This window comes from Lacerta agilis, chromosome 2 (genome assembly GCF_009819535.1).
Source record: "Lacerta agilis isolate rLacAgi1 chromosome 2, rLacAgi1.pri, whole genome shotgun sequence".
In the NCBI taxonomy this organism is placed as follows: Eukaryota; Metazoa; Chordata; class Lepidosauria; order Squamata; family Lacertidae; genus Lacerta; species Lacerta agilis.
The window spans coordinates 64587704-64606634 of record NC_046313.1 but is presented as its reverse complement, the minus strand read 5'-3'; the positions used below and the strand labels follow the sequence as shown (position 1 = coordinate 64606634).

General features: G+C 43.6%; 1 protein-coding gene across 3 annotated transcripts; it reads right to left on the bottom strand.

Annotated features, from left to right (window-relative positions):
- Nucleotides 1-1871: 1871 nt before the first annotated feature.
- Nucleotides 1872-18684, bottom strand: SIMC1 (SUMO interacting motifs containing 1). Of its 3 annotated transcripts, none has more exons than XM_033140400.1 (10): nucleotides 18441-18684; nucleotides 10294-11052; nucleotides 9208-9437; nucleotides 8110-8179; nucleotides 7029-7177; nucleotides 6578-6763; nucleotides 5421-5549; nucleotides 3161-3320; nucleotides 2867-2951; nucleotides 1872-2508 (listed from the first exon to the last, which is right to left on the bottom strand). In XM_033140400.1, the coding sequence occupies exons 1-10, from the start codon at nucleotides 18561-18563 to the stop codon at nucleotides 2291-2293; spliced, it is 2109 nt and encodes a 702-aa protein (XP_032996291.1). In that variant the 5' UTR covers nucleotides 18564-18684; the 3' UTR covers nucleotides 1872-2290. The 3 variants fall into 3 exon arrangements, with proteins under 3 accessions (XP_032996291.1, XP_032996292.1, XP_032996293.1); XM_033140401.1 differs by lacking the exon at nucleotides 18441-18684 and adding an exon at nucleotides 18091-18187; XM_033140402.1 differs by lacking the exon at nucleotides 18441-18684 and adding an exon at nucleotides 12536-12690.
- Nucleotides 18685-18931: the final 247 nt, after the last annotated feature.

Sequence of the window (18931 nt, the reverse complement as noted above, 5' to 3'; positions counted from 1 at the left end):
GTGACAATTAAATTCTGTTCAAGGCAAAGTTGCCATAGATTACGTGCAAAAAGCTTATTGCAAGGGATACTTCAGTTGCAGTTTTAGGTATAGCTTCCTCATATGACTATCACTATAGGAATACGCAAATATCTTTTGTTGACAACTGCCACATGCCATATGACTGGTGGTGGTTAGTGCTTAGAATTTGATGAAATGGCAATTGCTTAGAGTCTTGATTGTGCTGTACATCTGCACAGATGTGTGTAATGGTTGCTGCTGTTGCCTTTCTCTTACCTCTTTTGTATCCTCTTCTTCCTCAGGGGCTTACCGTCCAGGCATATAAGGGTGCCCAGAAACCAACCCAATGGAACTAATGCGTGCCCAGGCCACCAGGATGGCTGAGGGACCCTGCAACTTTTAAGCCTCCCAAGATGGACATTCCAGCTATGGATGAAAAGAAGCGGTCCCCACGTTCTCATAACCTCAGACCCCGGGACATGAACGTGCTTACTCCTACTGGGTTCTAGGGACACCTCCACTTAATAGGCAGGATGATCTTGAATCTGATGGACTACATTGTCCTAGGCTGTCTTTCACATTCCACACATACAGTTGACATAGGAAGGTCTCTTCTAGGTCAGAGTTACAGATGGTGGTGAAACAAGATTTGGGCAACTTTCTGAATTTCTTGCTCTTTTTTCCTTCCAAAGGTCTCTTATGCAGCACAAAAATTATAACTATGCTGCCAACAAGAGTTCTGACATCCAGTTCTGTGCTTCTCTGAATACCTAAGTTTTATAAAGGGAAACAATCAACTTATTGGACCTTTTTTGCTTGAATATTTGGGCTGCTGTTTGTGTAGACATCTACTTATTCATGCAAGATTACGGAAGGACAATATATAACTTTCTAGTATCGTCTTTGAACCTTTTGAGGGAATCTAGCATCAACTGAAGTCTAATGTTCTGGTTAAGAATATTGGAAAATTTAGTACTATGCTTGAAAGTTGAAGACTCCCTGCTTGGTGATTTCCACATGTAAGAGGATTTGTGTCTTAGGGACCTAAATGTTTCAAACATGAAAAAAGATCAGTACTAATTCTAGACTTGTACTATGAAATACTGTTTGTGAAGCCTTTGCTCTTTACATCAAACGGTTCTGCATACCATGAAGCTGGAGCCACAGTAGAATGGAAAAGTTCCTTCCTTCCTAGAGGTAACAAAGGGATTTGTAGCTGTTTCCCTGGGGTTTCATTAGTAGCACTTTCAGGGGAAAAGATGTGAGATAACTATAAAGTTATAGTTAAAGGGACAGTGGTTATGCTTATTTATATATTTCTTAGTGGGTAGAGGGAAATAAGTCATTAGAGCATAGGGAAGATTTTAACCTAGCATCTCAACTTAGATGTGAACATAAACATTTGCATAAATTGTTGCTAATTTCTATTTAAGCAATCAGACAGTGGAAGACTTGATGGTTCTGTGATTGCTTGAAGACATAGCGGGGCAGGTACTGTCCTTGTCCTAAACTGGTTGTCAAGTCACTGGTTGGCTTTATTCCAAGATTGCCATCTCATCACTATATCCTTTATGCAGAGAAAAAAGGTCTTTTGTTTAACAGCATGTTTACTAAGAAGTCCTCACTAATCTTTTTTATGTCCTAAATGGGATCTGTCCTCTTCTGAACTGTGTTGTTTCTACAGATTGTTGGCAGTTCTGTAGCTGAGTGACTTAGTGGTGTCTCACTCAGCATCATCTTAATCCTTTACTTACATTGACAACATTTGGACTTGTGCTTCAATAGGGCTTTTTCTGCCCTATTAGTCATCACTATTGCTGTGTATAAACAGTGATCCAGCTTTTTGTTTAGTGTTAACTTATTTTGTGATATTTTGTGTTCATGTCTCTGTGCTTAACACCTCTGCACAATAATTAAAAAACCTTAGAGAATGACTGTTAGTGATGTGTGACAGATTCTGCCATTGCAGTGATGACCACATCCCTAAGACTGCAATCTACATATTGGGGAGTAAGCCCTTCTCAACTTACTACTGAATAAACAATTTCCAGTGAAACAATGTAAAATTCTCACCCCTCTCAATAAAATAATTTATTATAAAAACTATATGAAACTCAGAACAGACTAACAGATCTGCATGACAACAGAAATTGAAGGTCAAGTTGTACAACCTCCTGTTCACCAATGAATACAAAATGGGGTTTAATGTTACTTTGAAAGATCGTATCTGAAAATTCATTCCTCATACTTGGGAGGAAGTCCATATTTCAGCTCTCCAATAGTTCCTGTGTTAGTTCATAGCAGCGAGAAGCAACTCTTGGAGTAGCTCAGTCTTTTCCTTTATGGGTTGGGGGAGTGGCTGCCCCAGAGTCAGAGAGAGAATCTTCTGGAAATCTTCAATGTGGCACTCTACAGAATTTCTTTCAACAAGATCACTGATCTGTAGTTTGGGTCTGGCAGCCTTGATAATCAAATTTACTCGTTCACACACAGAGCTTCTTAAGTGCCCTATAAAAAAGAAAAATAGGAAACACTTGATCGTAAGGATTGTGCTTAGCAGTGTGATAGGGACCTGTTACATTTTTACCCGACAAATACACCTGCAGGCAAAACTGGAGTCTCTCCATCAAATTCTATCCTAGTGTTTGCAGGAAACACATTTAAAAATGCTAATATTTGGCTATTTTAAGGACCCATAATGATGTTTTTTTTGTTAGACATACCACCCCCCTATGTGTACATAACTTAATGAGTGAGCAAGACTGTGAAATGGCCCAAGTAGTTTGCTAGCTGACACTTACATAACCTGATCAAGATATAGTGCTACTATGGAGACAAGCTAATGAGCTGTAAACAAGCTGCTCACCTAGCACTACTCTGCGGTAGCTCAGCAACAATAAAGTCAGTTGGTGAAGCATCTCATCCCACCTCTGCCATGTTGCTTCATTGTCCTGTGAACAGATAGGTTTTAAGTTACTTTGGTTTTTAGAACGATTCTATACATTAATAACTGTTCTGAGTGCAAGAGGTAGATCCATGTCCCTTAAAGGCTTTGGAATGAAACTGGACTAGTATTAAATAATACATAAATACAGGAGGGAACAATGAATGCTAACTTTTTAGTTCTCGGGATAAATGATGGAAAGGAACACTGCTGTACCTGGTATGTCAGCAGCAGAGAACAGTGGTTCAGAAAATGCAGTATCTTTTTCACAGACAAGGAGGGCAGATCAGGGGGTATTTTGCAGCTGTGGTGGAAAACGAGCTCTAACACTTTGCAGCGCAAGAGGTGGCATTCCATACTGCTTAGGAAGGCTTCCCTGTGAGGAGACAACAATGGAATGACTTGTCTCTGTTTTACACGATTTTCTATACCACCTGTTACCCAATAAGAGGTTTCTGTTTTTACTAATCTAAATAAAACCAAGGAAGAGCAAAATGAATCAACTGTGAAACAGTTGTACACCTATCAAAAGCACACTGGAACAGGGGTATTGTCACCGGCCTGTAGAACATTGGAAGGGGGGACATGCTAAATTTATCTCCCATGGAAAGAGTTTGGGTTTGATACCCCGCTTTATCACTACCCTAAGGAGTCCTAAAGCGGCTAATGATCTCTTTTCCCTCCTCCCAAACACTGTGAGATGAGTGGGGCCGAGAGACTTCAGAGAAGTGTGACTAGCCCAAGGTCACCCAGCAGCTGCATGTGGAAGAGCAGGGACGCAAACCCGGTTCACCAGATTACGAGTCCACCGCTCTTGACCACTAAACAATGCATGCCATAGCTCTGGAGCAGCACATAGAAAGCCTATGTGGGCCAACCTGACCAGTAGATGGAACTGAAATGGGATTTCCTCAGCTACTCTAAAATAGCAGAGGCTCAAATGGGAACAGGCATTCCAAAGATTATGCGTGATACTGATCATTTTGGGCTTCATATGTCAATGCCCTGAAGTAGCTCGAGAAACATACTGCCAAGCCATACTTGGGAAAATTGGGGGGGGGGGGCTGAGTCCAGAACTGTTCCCAAAGCACAATCCCATCTGGAACAGACCCTGCTCTTTGTTTTCTACATTAAAAGCAGAAAACCTAAAACAAGTTTACTTTGAAGTAACACCATTTTCATTTTAGTGATATCCAAGAAAACATGCAAAGCATAGCAATTTTTTTATTTTTATTTTATTCTGCTACTTAGAATTTAGCATTAATAACATTGGGATAACATTCACAAATTAAGACTGCAATCCTAAACTTCCTTGCTTGGGTGTAAGACCACCTGAAGTCAATGGCCGACTCTGGGAGGGATGTTCTCGCTCACAGCTTCCCCCACCAGGTACACCTCTGGTAATGGACATGCATTTCCTCTGATTCTGTCCTTTTTGTTTTCTAAACTACACTCAGGGACTATTAAAGAAGGTGAAGGCTTCATGTAGGTTTATGAAGTTAAGCATGGAGTAGAAAAAAGTACATAGTGAAGTTCTTTTCCTGCTTACATTATACTAGAATTTGACATTAATAAAGAAATAATCGATTGGCAATGGGTTCATGCCAGCCAAAAGAAAACTATATTGTATGAAAACTTAATTTATAGAATTCATTGTCAAAAGATGTAGTAATGAATGCTAGCCAATATTTATGTTGAAATGATTAAGGTAACTTAATGGAGCAGACAACTACCAGCAACTATCAGTCATAATGACTATATGGAGCTTCCAGATTCAAGAGGCAGTATACTACTGTACCAACTGCAAGGGAGCAACAGTGGGAGAGGGTTAATGCCTTCAGGAAGGTTTTCAGAAGCTTGGAAGGGGCATACTGTACTAGATGGATCTTTGGTTTAACCCAGCAGGCATATTCGGTCGTTGTGGTGGGGAATGTCCTGCCCACAGGCTAATTAGGCCCACTAGGCCACCACATCTTGTCTGTGATGCTGCTTCACCCAAGCCAAATCCAATTGTCCATCATGTATAAACCTTTTCGGGCCAGTGAGCAAATTAGGAATCTTGCAAAAGTTCTGTGGATGCCAGTCACAAAATGCTGCCATATCTAAAGGAACTGAAAGAGGCGGACCACAAAATATTTTTAGCATGCTCCCACTCAGCAACCCATCAACAGGAAAAATGCACCCATGTCTACCACTGCTGCATTTGCTTATAGAAAGAAGCTCATTGCCTCTCTGTTCAGAACAGATGGGAAGGCTGGGTGACACACCAGCGAAATACTTTTGCTGGCTCTCTAGATCTGCATAGGACCTTTAGTCCTCCCAAGATTAGGCACAGTCTCACCAAATACTTGCTCTTTGTCCAGAAACAGTTGAACACCCAGGTATATAATGAGTAGGCGCTTCTGGGGGCATGAGGGCAGTTGGGTAGTGACACGGGAAAGGACAGAAGGATTTTTTACACCCACACACCCCTTACCTTTGGCAGCGCTTGGGAATATTCAGCAATGAATAAAACACGATATCTACAGTTTTATTGGCGCTGCAGTTTGGAGACTTGTCCACTTCTATTGCTATAGAAAGCATCCTCTGCAGAAATGCCACCTCCCTAAGCCAGAGAAACAGGAAACAAAAGTGTTAATCACCTCAACACTACCCCACTGTAGTGTATCAAACTCCGTGCCCCCAAACCAACAGAGACCCATCAGAGCATAGCTACCATATCAGGGAAGATGAAAATTCTGATGTACAGCCTCACTTGAGATAGAGCTGAAATGTTCAGAACTTGTTGATGATACTTAATGGGCATTTGAGTAGCAAGCTAATGAACTCCAGGCCTGTTTCAAGCCATTTTCTCAATGGTGCAGCTTCTGTCCAAATTGCTTCTGTTCTGCTGATAATCCACCCAGCCACAGAAATGCTTGAATTTGCTTCCTATGGGGGTTGGTTGGTTGAGTCACATGATGTGTCACATGTTCCCACAACTGCATGGAGTCCCAGCCGAATGAAAAATTACACAAGTTTGGGGAACCCTTGGCCCTCCAGCAGTTGCTGAACTAGAACTCCCCAGACATCATGACCAATGGCCCAGAATGGTAGAAGTTGTAGTTTAACTACAGCTGGAGGGCCAAAGGTTATGCACATCTTTTCTACAGTGTAAACATTAGTAATGGTAGAGGTACAGTCCAAGAGCACACTTGTATCTTTTTTTTCTGTTGATATCTACTGAAGACAGGAAGAGGCTCATCAGGCTCAGATCCCAGGCTTACTGAGATAGACAGACACCCACCACTATCACTACATCATCATCATCATCAAAACCAAATGAACTCAACCTACATGAAAATCCATCCTTCCTTAGTTCAACAGGGCCAAGGATGGGGTACTTGTGGGCCTCCAAATATTGTTGAACTACATTTCCCATCCTCCTTGGTCACTGGCCAATTGGAGTTGGGAGTCCAACAACATGGAAAGCCACAGGTTCCCTGTTTCTGGGGTAGGTCATCCTAAATTGGAAAATACATCTAGCTAACCACTTGAATAGGTATGATTTTTGCTTTAAAATATCTCTAGGAGGAAACCCCTCTCTACAATGTAAAGTGCAAAAGAGACAAAAATGTACATTCCCCTACTTACATTTGGGACTGAAATTGTGGAATGACGTCATCGGTTTGTGCAGTCTGGTTTAAATTCAATTCTGGTACAGAGCTGCTGCTCACAGCTCTGGAGATTTGTAGTGAAGGATTAGCTTTCTGTATGTGTCTTCTGTACTGATTAACCCGTACACCCATAACTGCAGCTACTAGCCATTCAATCACTTCCCTGCAACAGAAACGAGTATTAGTCAAGGATGTGCTTGTGTATCCTCTTGCCATGACCTCAGGTGCTTATCTGTGGCAAGTGGACTTGCATGTCACCCACATTTATTTATAGGCACAGTGAGGAGTCACTAGTATTTTTAGTGCAGGCTCTTAAGATCAGCAGTGGCCAAGGGGCACGTGTGGCAGAGACCACGCAACAAGTGAAATTTCTCAAGCCCTAGTTGCTTAGCACACAGGAAGCCTCTCTAGATTAAGGTGCTAATTACTTGACATTGTTGAAGCACTGGTCACAGGAAAGCACTGCTTTGGCAATGGATTTGTGCAGAGTGCCTGTTCTGGCCATCCTCTGGAAGTCATCTTCCAAGGTCTGGATCACATACTGCAAGAAGAGGAGTCGCCCAGGAAACGTTCCTTCCTAAGGGTACCAGAAAAAATTAAACATAGAATTATTTATAATAAGCCCTCGCTACTCTGTATGATGAGCTTACAAACCTAAAAACCTGGGCTGAAACTGCCAGGCATGTGCTATTATGCAAATTATAGGCAATGTTTACATATGAATAAGACAAGAAACTTAGTCATAACCCCACCCTATGAGAGTCCCGTGACTGGATTGGCCCATGCAGCACTCCAGTGTGCATAGTAGCTGGGGAAGTTCATTCCTCTCCAGGCTTAACCCTGTAGATCTCTCTTCTGTGACCTATATGAACTCTGAGGCCCACCCATTTCAAGCAACCATCACCAGCATACAGGTTAGAAAGATGTTTTCATTTTAAAGGAGAAAAACAAAAGTGGAGATTTTCAGTATGTTGATTTCTGTTATTTCATGGGATTTTGGAATACAAACAGTCCTGATTGTAGCTAGCCCAAAATGGCTATATCCATGAGGGTCAGCTTAGAAGAAGAAGAAGAGTTTGGATTTGATATCCCGCTTTATCACTACCCGAAGGAGTCTCAAAGCGGCTAACATTCTCCTTTCCCTTCCTCCCCCACAACAAACGCTCTGTGAGGTGAGTGGGGCTGAAAGACTTCAGAGAAGTGTGACTAGCCCAAGGTCGCCCAGCAGCTGCATGTGGAGGAGCGGAGACGCGAACCCGGTTACCCAGATTACGAGTCTACCGCTCTTAACCACCACACCACACTGGCTTACATATGATGCTGGTCCTGTGTTTAAACAAGCGTGCTTAAAATTTGGCTGCTTTTGGGAAAAAAGCCAGCTGTGGGGCCCCTGTCTCAAAACACCTACTGGCATGGGAACCCCTCTATTTGTTGCAAAGCAAAGGCTGGCATGAATGTTAGTTTCTTAAAAAACCACCCATCCCATGCAGTGAGATGTAATCAACATACCTGCTCTTCTATTACCACTTGCAGTAGCAGCCAGTCCCATACCACAGTGTCAGCCCTTGCTGGATGAAGTCTAAAATTAAGAAGTAGGTCTGTTATACCATCAAATCTTTATAACAAACGTTCCTTGCAATAGCAAATCAAAGACACATTCCAAACATCCAGTCTATTGGTCCCATGGTGCTAATTTGTGAAGAGTGGCAATTGTTAATATGCAGTTTAGTAAAACACATGTCACATTAACCATGACCAACTGATGATAGGACTCATTAGTTGTATCCTGCCCTGGAAGTGTCATAAACACCTGCAGCACATTGCTTGGACCATTTCTAGTGATGGCTCCTGTTATTAAAGCTCATGCTATGGTCCAACTGTTTAAGTCACTAACGTTTACAAGTAGAAGAGGGCATTTAGGCTTTTTCAAAAACATTTCAAAAGTATCAGTTCTTCCTTTGCAGCAGTACCCTGCTCTCTTGTGAACCTTCTGGTTATTTGTTTATTTTAAAAGGTGCAAACAGAGACATTGTATTTCACTAGAGCAAGGCGACCACTCTCCCAGTTGTGCACATTCTTTATATTGCACTTACTGCCTTTGAACGGGGACTTGTAGCAATATTTAACCAATGATAAAATGCAGTTGGGGCGCATGTTCTGACTGTATGAACAAGCTGCTAATACATACAGTTGTTTCCATTGCAATTTAAATTTGATCACTTAATCACTTAAATATATTTTGCACTGCAGCTGCCTGTGATCGTATTGTGAATTTTATCGATGTCGTTTTATTTTGTATAGTCTCTACATTGCTCATTTTTTATTTAAATATTGATATATCTTCTGCCCTGAGACCACTGTTCAGTGAAGGGCTCATGATCAATGTTCATAATTAATAAAGCGTAGGCCTCACAGAAATGAAAAGATCAGACCATTAAAAGAGCAGAGTATGTTTCTGCAAGTGCAGCTATTTATCTGTTTCCTTAAGCAATCACTTACACACAAAACTATGGTATAATTCACAACACAACTACAAAGCTTAGAAAGGATCATGGTCCTATGTAAGGCAACACAAAATAAAAGAATAGTAATTCATGGGATACATACGACTGGATTTTCATCAACAACATAAAAGCATCTTTCTGTGTTTCTTGTTGCACATCTTGTTGATCTGAGCTTAAGAGAATCTGCCTGATCACACACAATGTGATCTCCTTTGGCGGGTAGTGCTGGGAGGTTACATAATCCATAAGGAAGTCCAAGGTTCCCTGGTAGAATTTCTCCTCGATAGTGCTGAACACCATGCTTAGTTTCCTGGATGGGATAGGCTGCTTCTTCTGCGCATACAGTGAAACATAAACATTGCATAACGTTACTGAGCACAAGTAAAAAATTCTGCAGGAAATTTTCTATTGCTATTTTCTTCTACAGAAAATTTTCCAAAATGCCCCATTTCATAAAATTGGTAACTTAACAAATGAACGCAATGAAGGGCAAACTGGGCAGCTGAAATGGATACAATACTAGTCCAATCTTAGATCAAATTTATAATTAACTTTTCCCAGGTGACTACTTAGGAAGCACATGCATGTATTCGCACAGCACTTCAGGCATCCTAAAATTAGTATATTAAAAGGCAGTGAAAACTGCTTACTTACAATTTAAATAATATTTGGGAAAGTATGATATTCAGTTGTTGCAAATTAAAATACAAGTAAGTATTCCAATAAAAATAATTTCTGAATGAAGATTTGAATTTGATTGAACATTAAACACACAGCTGCAGTCCCCCCCCCCCCTAATAAGCTATTTCTGCTCAACTGTCTTTGCCAACTGAGGGAGAGAACACTTTTCAGATATTTAAACATGTAAAATAAAAATGGCCTCCTTATTTTACAGCAAATATCTACTTAAGTAGTAAGCCCCATTGAGTTCAGTGCAGCTTATTCCTGAGTAGGCATGCATAGGACTGCACTTTTAGAGAGTCTCTCTCTTTCACACATGCTTAATTGTGAAGCTGTCAAATCTGTGCAGTGCTGCGAGACCCACAATCAAGTTAAACATACTAGAGCTTTGGTTGATGTTGGACATTTCAGACTGCATGACCTCATTCCTGCTCTTTCTTGTATAGCCTGGTTCTTTCCATCTCTTTTTATTCAGACTACTGAAGCACTGGTCTCTTCCATCAATTACCTGTTCAGCATCTTTTTCCTGCACCACATTTTGGAAAAAGGGGTAATGTACAGGAACCCCCTGGAAATACTGCAATGTTTTCAACCAGACCTTGATGTCGATCTGCTTCGGTGGCTCCCAAACATCTGGTTTTACAGCATTTGGTGCTGGGATATTTGCCTCTAGAAAATGCTGATTAGCTTCTGCTAGAGATGGAGATGTGCTCATTGGAGAACAGGAGGGGATGGGGCTTGGAGAATGTCTCTGATGTAGTGGGGAATGCTGGGGGCTGGGCTCTTCCACAGACGGGCCAGCACCAGGAACGTCTTCCACACAGTCCAAGGGGGCTTGACATTCACTGCTGCTGGGGGTTGAAGAGAAGGAGAAAACATCAGACCCCACCTGGGGGCTTCCTAAGGAGCCCAGATCACTGTTGTAAGTGGTGTGACTGCTGTTTTCAGAGTCCCCACCATAGCTGGGGATGATGGGGCAGCTGCTACATTGAAATAAGGGCTTCTTCTTTATAGCATCTTCTTTGGGGGAAGGCAGCTCACAGTCTCCGTCCCACATGCTGATTGGCACATCAACTTTGTTCTCAGCGCTTACAGTGGTGAGGATTTTCGGACAGCACACCGAGTGCATGCTGACTGGAGTGGCGTGCTTCAGGCCTTGAATGGTACTGCAACTATCATGAAGAGGGCTGATCATGTCATCTTCAGTCCCCGTCAGATCGATTACAGTGATCTCAGTCAGGTCATCCCCAGTGAGATCAATGATCTCCTACAAGGAGAGAAGGGGGGGGGGTGAGGGTTGGGAGAAAGAAAAAGATTTTCATCACTGCATGACACAGCTTTGACTAAAACTATAAATCCTTAATGGTTTGGGGAAACACCCTGGAAATTGTAGAATCCCCCCTCCAACCAATCAATAGCACTTATCCTATGCCAATATTAGATGATGGGGTAAATGGAGAAAAGTTATTGTCAACAGTGGCTGCACTGCTCCCGTGATTATCATGGAGATTCATCCATGATAAAGCCTGAATATATAATTGTGGAATTGCAGCAAGATCTTCTGGTTTTGGATGGACTTTGCTGACTTAGGTTATTAGTTAGTAGTGCACAGCTCTCTCTCCCACCCCACAGACATGGGTCTCAGCTGCTACTATTTATTTATTGTATTTGTTCCCCAAGGACCATGTACCTCAACTAACCCATGGCAAGATGTTTAATCGCCTAGTTGCATAATTCATCCCATGACAGAAACAGCAGCAGTTAGCTCTCTGCAACCCTTCTTGGTCTGTGCTGGCCACCTTCTCCCAGTACTAAATCACACAAAGCTCATGCTTCAAATACATGGGTTTTGTATTTTGATAGTATTAAAGTAAAAAACCTCAGAGGGAATTTACACAGCTGAAAAAAATGCCAGTGGTGTGTAATCTCCTGCTTATCATGCTTCTGTCCTGTAAAGGAATCAAACCTGTGACCTTGGCGTTATCAGCATCATGCTCTAGCCAACTGAACTATCCACAGGTGAGAAAGCAAAACTTTTTCTCTAATTAATGCACCTAGACACACATACATTTCCTTATCATGTGGCAAAATCAAATGTTCATATGAACGTGACAAACGGGAGTAAAGGGAGCATTTTGCACTGGGATACAGAGATGTACTGCTGTCCTGTTTGTCTAATGCTACCACTCTGGATTATGACTACTATTGGTGATCACTTCAAAATTTAGTCAGCCTGATGATGCGAGAATCATGACTCTGAATGGTGCAACTGCTGGATGAAGCTGTCCCAGGTGGGACACATTAAACCAACAAGGACAGGGTAGTACATACCCACTTGAATCTGTTATAAGAAGTCGGGACAGCAGGCCCCAAGAGTGGGGGGTGGGAAGACAGTGGAGATTATGCATGCAATCCTCTGTGGCGCAATAAATATAAAGCAATAGCAACACACAGAGGCAAAGGATACTAATTGTTTCAAGAAGCCTGAAACAGGTTTTTAGCAGGCATGCCATACCTGTGCTTTTTAGCTCTGCTGTATCGATTGTGGAAAAGCAGCATATAAGTAAACTGAATCAGCTGTGCCCAAAGCAAACATTCAAAATATCAAAATACAGAGCATGTCAGTAAATTCAAAAATGACAAAATCAACAATCTAACAAACCCAGAATAAATTCACTATTACAAAAAAAACCCACCTCCAAACCCAGTCTAGGTTTCAGTACATAAATACAAAACAAGAGTTAACTGACAATAAAGTTGTGGTCTTCCTGCATTCCAAGGAGCCTTACTCAAATGTAGTTCAGAGGGGAGAAGTCCTCTCACCAGCATAGATGCCATATAGATGGCTCCCATATCCTTACTCCAGAGAAGGCTGGAAGCAGCAAAGGGCAAATGCTGGGGAGAGGATTGATGGCTATTCTCTCCCAACCCTACCTGTAGATAACAAGGTCTGAACCTAACATCTTTCGCATGCAAAGTGTGCACTCTACCACTGAGCCACAGTCCTTCCTCTACGTTCCCCTTCAAGATATAGCAAGTTGATTTTAAATATTGAAAGCCTATTTGGAGCATTCTTTGACAAACGTTCCAGAGGGGAGAAAAATAGTCCCAGGTGAGGCATCTCAAAAGAAAATTATGCTTAACACACACACACACACACACACACACACACCCTGTACCAGGCAAATCAGTAAAATGACTTATTGTATGAAATTTATGATTCAGGAAGTGACAATGTGACTTTCATATTGGAACCCCAAATATGGCACTGAGGTTGAACGTTTAAAATTATGGCAGAAGCGAATAAGATATTGCTACTTAGCATGAGCAAGAAACATCATTTGGAGATAAAGCTGTTCTGAATAAAGGGCCCTAGCTCAAACCACCTTCCTACAAACAAGTTTTGAAACCTAAAAGGAAGTGCCTAACTGCCATTCCTTTTACCATTTCAATTCTCCCTGCTGGAACCTCTGGATATTTGAAAGTAGCATCAGAATTAAATGGCCAACAGAATTCCACTTTGGCTGGAGGCCTCCCTGCTTGCATAAAAACAAGGTTGTAACCAACTCTGGTCCTGCTCAGAGAAGACCCATTGAAATTAATAAACCAAACTTATGTCCATTAGCTTCAATGTGTTAACTTTTAAGGAGGACTAGCACTGTTTACAACCCATACTCCTCAAGTCAGCTCAGAGGTATTCAAGATTAGAGAGGCCACATTTCTTTAAAAGTTACAAACGAGATGGCTAAAAGCTGCTCCTGAAACCCTTGCAAGATACTGTATTCTTCCCGTCTATAAGACTAGGGTTTTATAAACCAAAAAATTAGGTTTAAAATTGGGGCTTGTCTTATACACGGGTAGTGCTGAGGGGTGTTGTCTTGATTTGGGGTCCCCCAAAATAGGGGGCGTCTTATACACGGAAAAACAACCTGGCAGAAACAACAAGGATTCTGGAGACTACTTATGGGGCAAGAGGGCCTAGCTTTTCTTTGATCAACTCCTTTATTATTTATTTGACAATATTTATACCCTGCATTAGAGTACCTCACAGGGTGCAATTTCCTTTCCTGGGCTGTCGCTGATACCCCTCAAAGCTTCTAGTAGCTTTTTGTAGGGGACACAAGAGGAAACATGTGGCAGAGGGAGATGTTCCAACTGCCGCTCACTCTTCTGCTTAACCACAACATGCTTGAGAGGAAATAACCTCTCTTTCCTTTTATAACCAACAAATTGCAAATTTGTGCAAATCTTATTATCTTTAGCAAGATTCAAACAGTCACAACACACAACATTTTACATAGGCATATTTATTTTCCTTTTTGCCAACACCCCCTGCCACCCTCCTTAGTGAACGTTTCAGGCCTCGGCCTACTAGGAGGAAGTGAAGCCCCACACCAGTGACCAGAGTGCAGGGAACCAATGTGGTCTGAGTGCAATTCTTTTATTATTTCTGAGTCTGAGATACAGAGTGACTCATTTCTGCTATGATTTGGAAGTTCCCTCAGCTCAACAACTTGCCCTTATTCATTTCACCCATTTTCTAACTGTGCCAAAATTAGGGGCATAAAGCAATTCTCAAAGTGGCTCTGGCCTCAATATGCACTGTGTGTTCCAAGGAAGGGGCTGATGCAACTTTCACTGACTACTTTAAAAACAAATAAAAGTAGCATAATGTGAAGCACAGACTCTCAGGAACTGGGCTGAGACCACCTCCTGCCAGAGTTCATGAATACTATAAGTAAGCCTTTCTTTGTAAACTACACACTTCCAGTCACTACCAGCCTCTGTCACTTGAAAACTACTGAACTAGACATAAAAGCTCCTATAGACTCCAGAGTTCATAATCCTTAAAAAAATCAATTGCCAGCTAATCATGGCAGCTATGTTCAATTTCCACTGCTAGAGTTTGTGTAGAATCAGCAAATGGAGTAATGAAAGGCAGCACAGTGGGAAAGAAGTAAGAGTTGTCTACAGCAGAAAGCAGACAACTACTGTAGCCTGAAGTGTGCCCTCCACATTATGGGTTGGAGTTATAAGAAATGGGCACAAAATTTTCCTTACCTGCAACCAGTGTGAGGTGAACTCAAACAACTCACGTTTTACATACTGGAGATCCTTAATTTGAATCCAGGATCAGGGGGGAATGTCCGCAGTCAGGCACACAGGGCCAATCCACATAAGCACTGCAGGGACCAACCAGTACTTTTGCTTCACATTTCCCAGTCAACGCTTGTGACCAATCCACACCTTCCATTTCATCAGAAAGGCTGGCCCTGCCAGCTGGCATCCTAGCAGGACTCAGTGCACATGCCTGCACAATTATCTTGCACATCCTGGCAGCAGCACCCATCTCATTGGCATACCCTAAGATTAATGCTCCTTCACAGTTCCGGGGACTTAGTGAGCAGGGTGGGAGGATGTGCTGCCCCAGAGCCATCAAGCTCCTTGAACCCTCCCCTGCCTTTGTAGTCCCTTATTGACCTCACATGAGGCCAGATCGTAGTAGGGTGAGGGAAATGAGATCGCCATCAATAAACAACATATGAGACAAAGGTAAAGCCTTTATTTAGCAGCATTCAGAAAGGGAAGAGATCCTGAAAGGGAAAGGCATAAACATCAGGTGGCCAGCCAGTCACCCCAACAAGATCATGTGCAGGGTTATGACATGGTAGCTGGTTTGGCGTATCCAGTGGCTTTAGCTCCATGCTAGGAGCAGTGTCACAAGCTGCAAGAGGACTGAGGCGGTTTGCCAATTTGGGACATAAAGCATGGCAATCCCAGGCTTCTCATAGCTGATACAGATCCAAGTGCCTTGGTACCATATAGCAGCTGTGGTGGGGAACGTTTGGCACTCCAGATGTTGCTGAACTACAAGTCCCAGCACGCATCACCAATGGTCAGGGATCATGGGTTACTATAAATCAGGGGTGGGGATCCACTAGCCTGCAGGCCAACTTTGTGCAGCCAAGTTTCCTGACAACCAGCTAGTTGTCTAGCATTTGGGAAATGTTGCACAAAGCAATTTGATGCATTCCCTTCTGGGCAACCTTCCAAGGGCCATATATCCCAGTGGTAGGAAAGACCAGAGGCTAAAGTGATCAACGAATGTAAATTATATTTTTTATACCTTAGGCTAGTTTCTACACCCACCCACATACTCTCTTATCCTTAATCCAAACCAGCAAGAGGCACTACTGGAGTTCAAGGACACATTCCAATCAGACAAAACATGGCAGAGTACAAACCAAGGCCAATGAGCGGCGGCCTGGGCAAAGTTCCAATAGTCAGACAGAGATTCCTGGAGGCCACTTTCAACACCTGGCCCTGAGTTTCCCCAACCCTGTCATAGATGAACACAAACTGCATGCAGATTAGTGCACAGAGTTCCATGTAGAGGAGTGAGTGAGTTGGCAAAGGAGATGGGAAGCTTGGTCCCTCCTCTGTGCCTAGCATAAAAAGCAAATGGGCTGCTAGAGGAGGGTTCCTCCCTTCTCCACAGAAATACAGCTTTTGCCTCTTCTTTGATAGCCTCCAATAAGCTAGTAAAGATAGGTAATGTGGGGTGAGGGAAATTATTCACAAGGCTGGATTAAAACATAAAAACCAGCAGATAAATTAAGTGGTTTAATCTCTACTAAAACCACATGCACCCAGGCTGGATTTCACCCAGAACCTAAAACACACACCAAATAATGTAATGTGTCAGGCTAATAGGTCTGGAAAGGGAGTTTCACAATTTGGGAGCCACCAGCAAAAAGACCCTCTTGCCAGTAGCCATCCTCCTACACTGAGAAGGCAGGGGCTACTAGATAAGGACCATCAAAGCAGAACTTAATTGGGAGGCAGGCTCATGTGGGAGAGAATAGCCCTTTCAATACCAAAGTTGTTTAGTACTTTGAAGGTCAATACAAGCACCTGAACTGAACCCAGAAGCAAACTGGCAACTAGTGAGAACCTTTTAGTAGTGGGGTGATGTGACAGCAGCCACCAACCCCATTAATAACCCAATTGCGGTGCTCAAAACCAATGATGCTTCTTTAATGTTTTTCAAAATCACATGCAACACACAATAATAGTTTAGCCCAGATGTTACTAGAACATGGTCAACTGTGGCTTGTAACTGACATGATGATGTCATACTACGTAGTCAGTTATTCAACAAGCATGGAATTTCTTTCAGTTTCACCTCTGCACATCCCATTGTTGTTCACTCTGCACTGTGTTACAGGAGCTACTGTTCTACTCTGGGGGCTACCATTTCTTCTTTGGACGTTCATCCCCTCCATTAGCCATAGAAAACTCCATTTGATTGCTCCACGTCTTCCCGGTTATTTTAATTTCATTCTCCATTCCTTTACTATGACACATATCTCTGCTTTACAGCACTGCCTATGATGTCAGGAGAGACTCATGGCCTTGTTTATAGCTTTGTGCAGTACAGGACCTTTTCCCTTGATTTAGCTGACCACACACAGACTCCCTTTTTAGCATTCAACTTCCATTTCCATTGTTTTAAATATCAACTACTACTCAGTTGGAGTTTGGGAGGCACCACAGTTTAGTGAGGGATGCGGGTGGTGCTATGGGTTAAACCGCAGAGCCTAGGGCTTGCTGATCAGAAGGTTGGCGGTTTGAATCCCTGTGACGGGGCGAGCTCCCATTGCTCGGTCCCAGCTCCTGCCAACCTAGCAGTTCGAAAGCACATCAAAGTGCAAGTAGATAAATAGGTACCGCTCCGGTGGGAAGGTAAATGGCATTTCCATGCGCTGCTCTGGTTCGCCAGAAGTGGCTTTGTCATGCTGGCCACATGACCTGGAAGCTGTACGCCGGCTCCCTTGACCAGTAACGCGAGATGAGCGCCGCAACCGCAGAGTCGGACACGACTGGACCTAATGGTCAGGGGTCCCTTTACCTTTACCGTTTAGTAACAAAGCATTTGATCTCTGAAATCCCCAGTTCAAAGGATTCGGTTGTCAGAGCTGAGAACGGCTGATCTGCCCTGGTGTGAGGCAGCTTCCTGCACATCTGTTTTTCCTTATGGGTATCCTCCTGAAACAGATCCGGCTCATGGCTAAGTGGGCAGAGCAAGGTCATGCCAGCAACATCGTGATCAAGCTCCAGCACCACATGATGGGAATCAGGAGCGAGATAATGAATTTCTGCAGTAGGGAGCACTGCAGGATCGCGTGCAGTTTGTTATTTGTCAGGATCCCACGGATAACAAAGCTGGTTTTACCAACTCCTGTTCTCCAAGCCTCACTAAAATGTATTCAGGCACAGTTGTTTTTACCAAAAACATATTTACCCGAAGGCTGCAGCTTCGGACGTCAGTCATGCCCTCTGTAAACGCCGACTTTATCTGCGCGCCCTAGAGATCTAGTTCCCAGCCAGCACAATATTCTCCTGCGCTTGGCGATCCGGGCGCGTACGAACAAGCCTGCGCGTGCCCAGCCGACGGCGCCTGCCTCCCGGCACCCCGACAGACGCCACTGCCTGCGGGAGCGCGAGGGCAGAAGTGAAAGGGCAAGGAGAGGAGAAATGACTCGGGGTCCCCATGGCAGAAACGAAAGGAGACACCCCGGCAGCGGCCACCAAGTCCAAGCCGTCCCTCTCGGAACCAGAAAACAGCGTCCCCCAGTTCGCGGCGAAACTCACCGGGGGCTCCGCGGGCGGCCGCCGCCATCTCCGTTTCCTCTTTTCGCCCTGGCGCCGGTGGGGAGACCAATCATATCCGCTTTCCCCATCGGAGCTCGACTCAGTGCCGAGAACCTCGGCCATCGAGCCCCTTCTGCTCAGTCCCGCCCGTCGGGGGGCGTGGCAAAGCGGAAAGGGCGAGGCTGAGCCGAGCTCCGCTGCTTTATAGGGCCGAGCGGGGCTGGTTGCTTCCGTTGGGATCCGACCGACCCCGATATTATTGTTTTCCTTTCCGCGACTCGCTTACGTTGCGAACTCCGATTCGGGAGGGCGGGGCTTAACGGAGCCCCAGGGAGTTCCTCCCCGCCGCCGCCGCCTCCTTCACAAATATACACCAGGGGGTTAACGACCTTGGCTGTATTTCTCAACAGGTGGAAAGGGGGAAAAAATAGTTTGTTGTGGCTGCAGTCCAGAGTCCCCGGCCTGGATCACTCCCAAAGGAACCGGGCGCA

What these genes read in the sequence shown, in the direction of transcription:
- SIMC1 (XM_033140400.1), bottom strand. Translation starts at nt 18,563, where the DNA reads ATGGCCGAGGTTCTCGGCACTGAGTCGAGCTCCGATGGGGAAAGCGGA. An exon ending in CCACAATTTCAGTCCCAAAT is followed by an intron (nt 5,550 to 6,577) that starts GTAAGTAGGGGA and finishes TCTCTGGCTTAG; the next exon opens with GGAGGTGGCATTTCTGCAGA. An exon ending in CTACCGCAGAGTAGTGCTAG is followed by an intron (nt 2,509 to 2,866) that starts GTGAGCAGCTTG and finishes TCTTTTTTATAG; the next exon opens with GGCACTTAAGAAGCTCTGTG.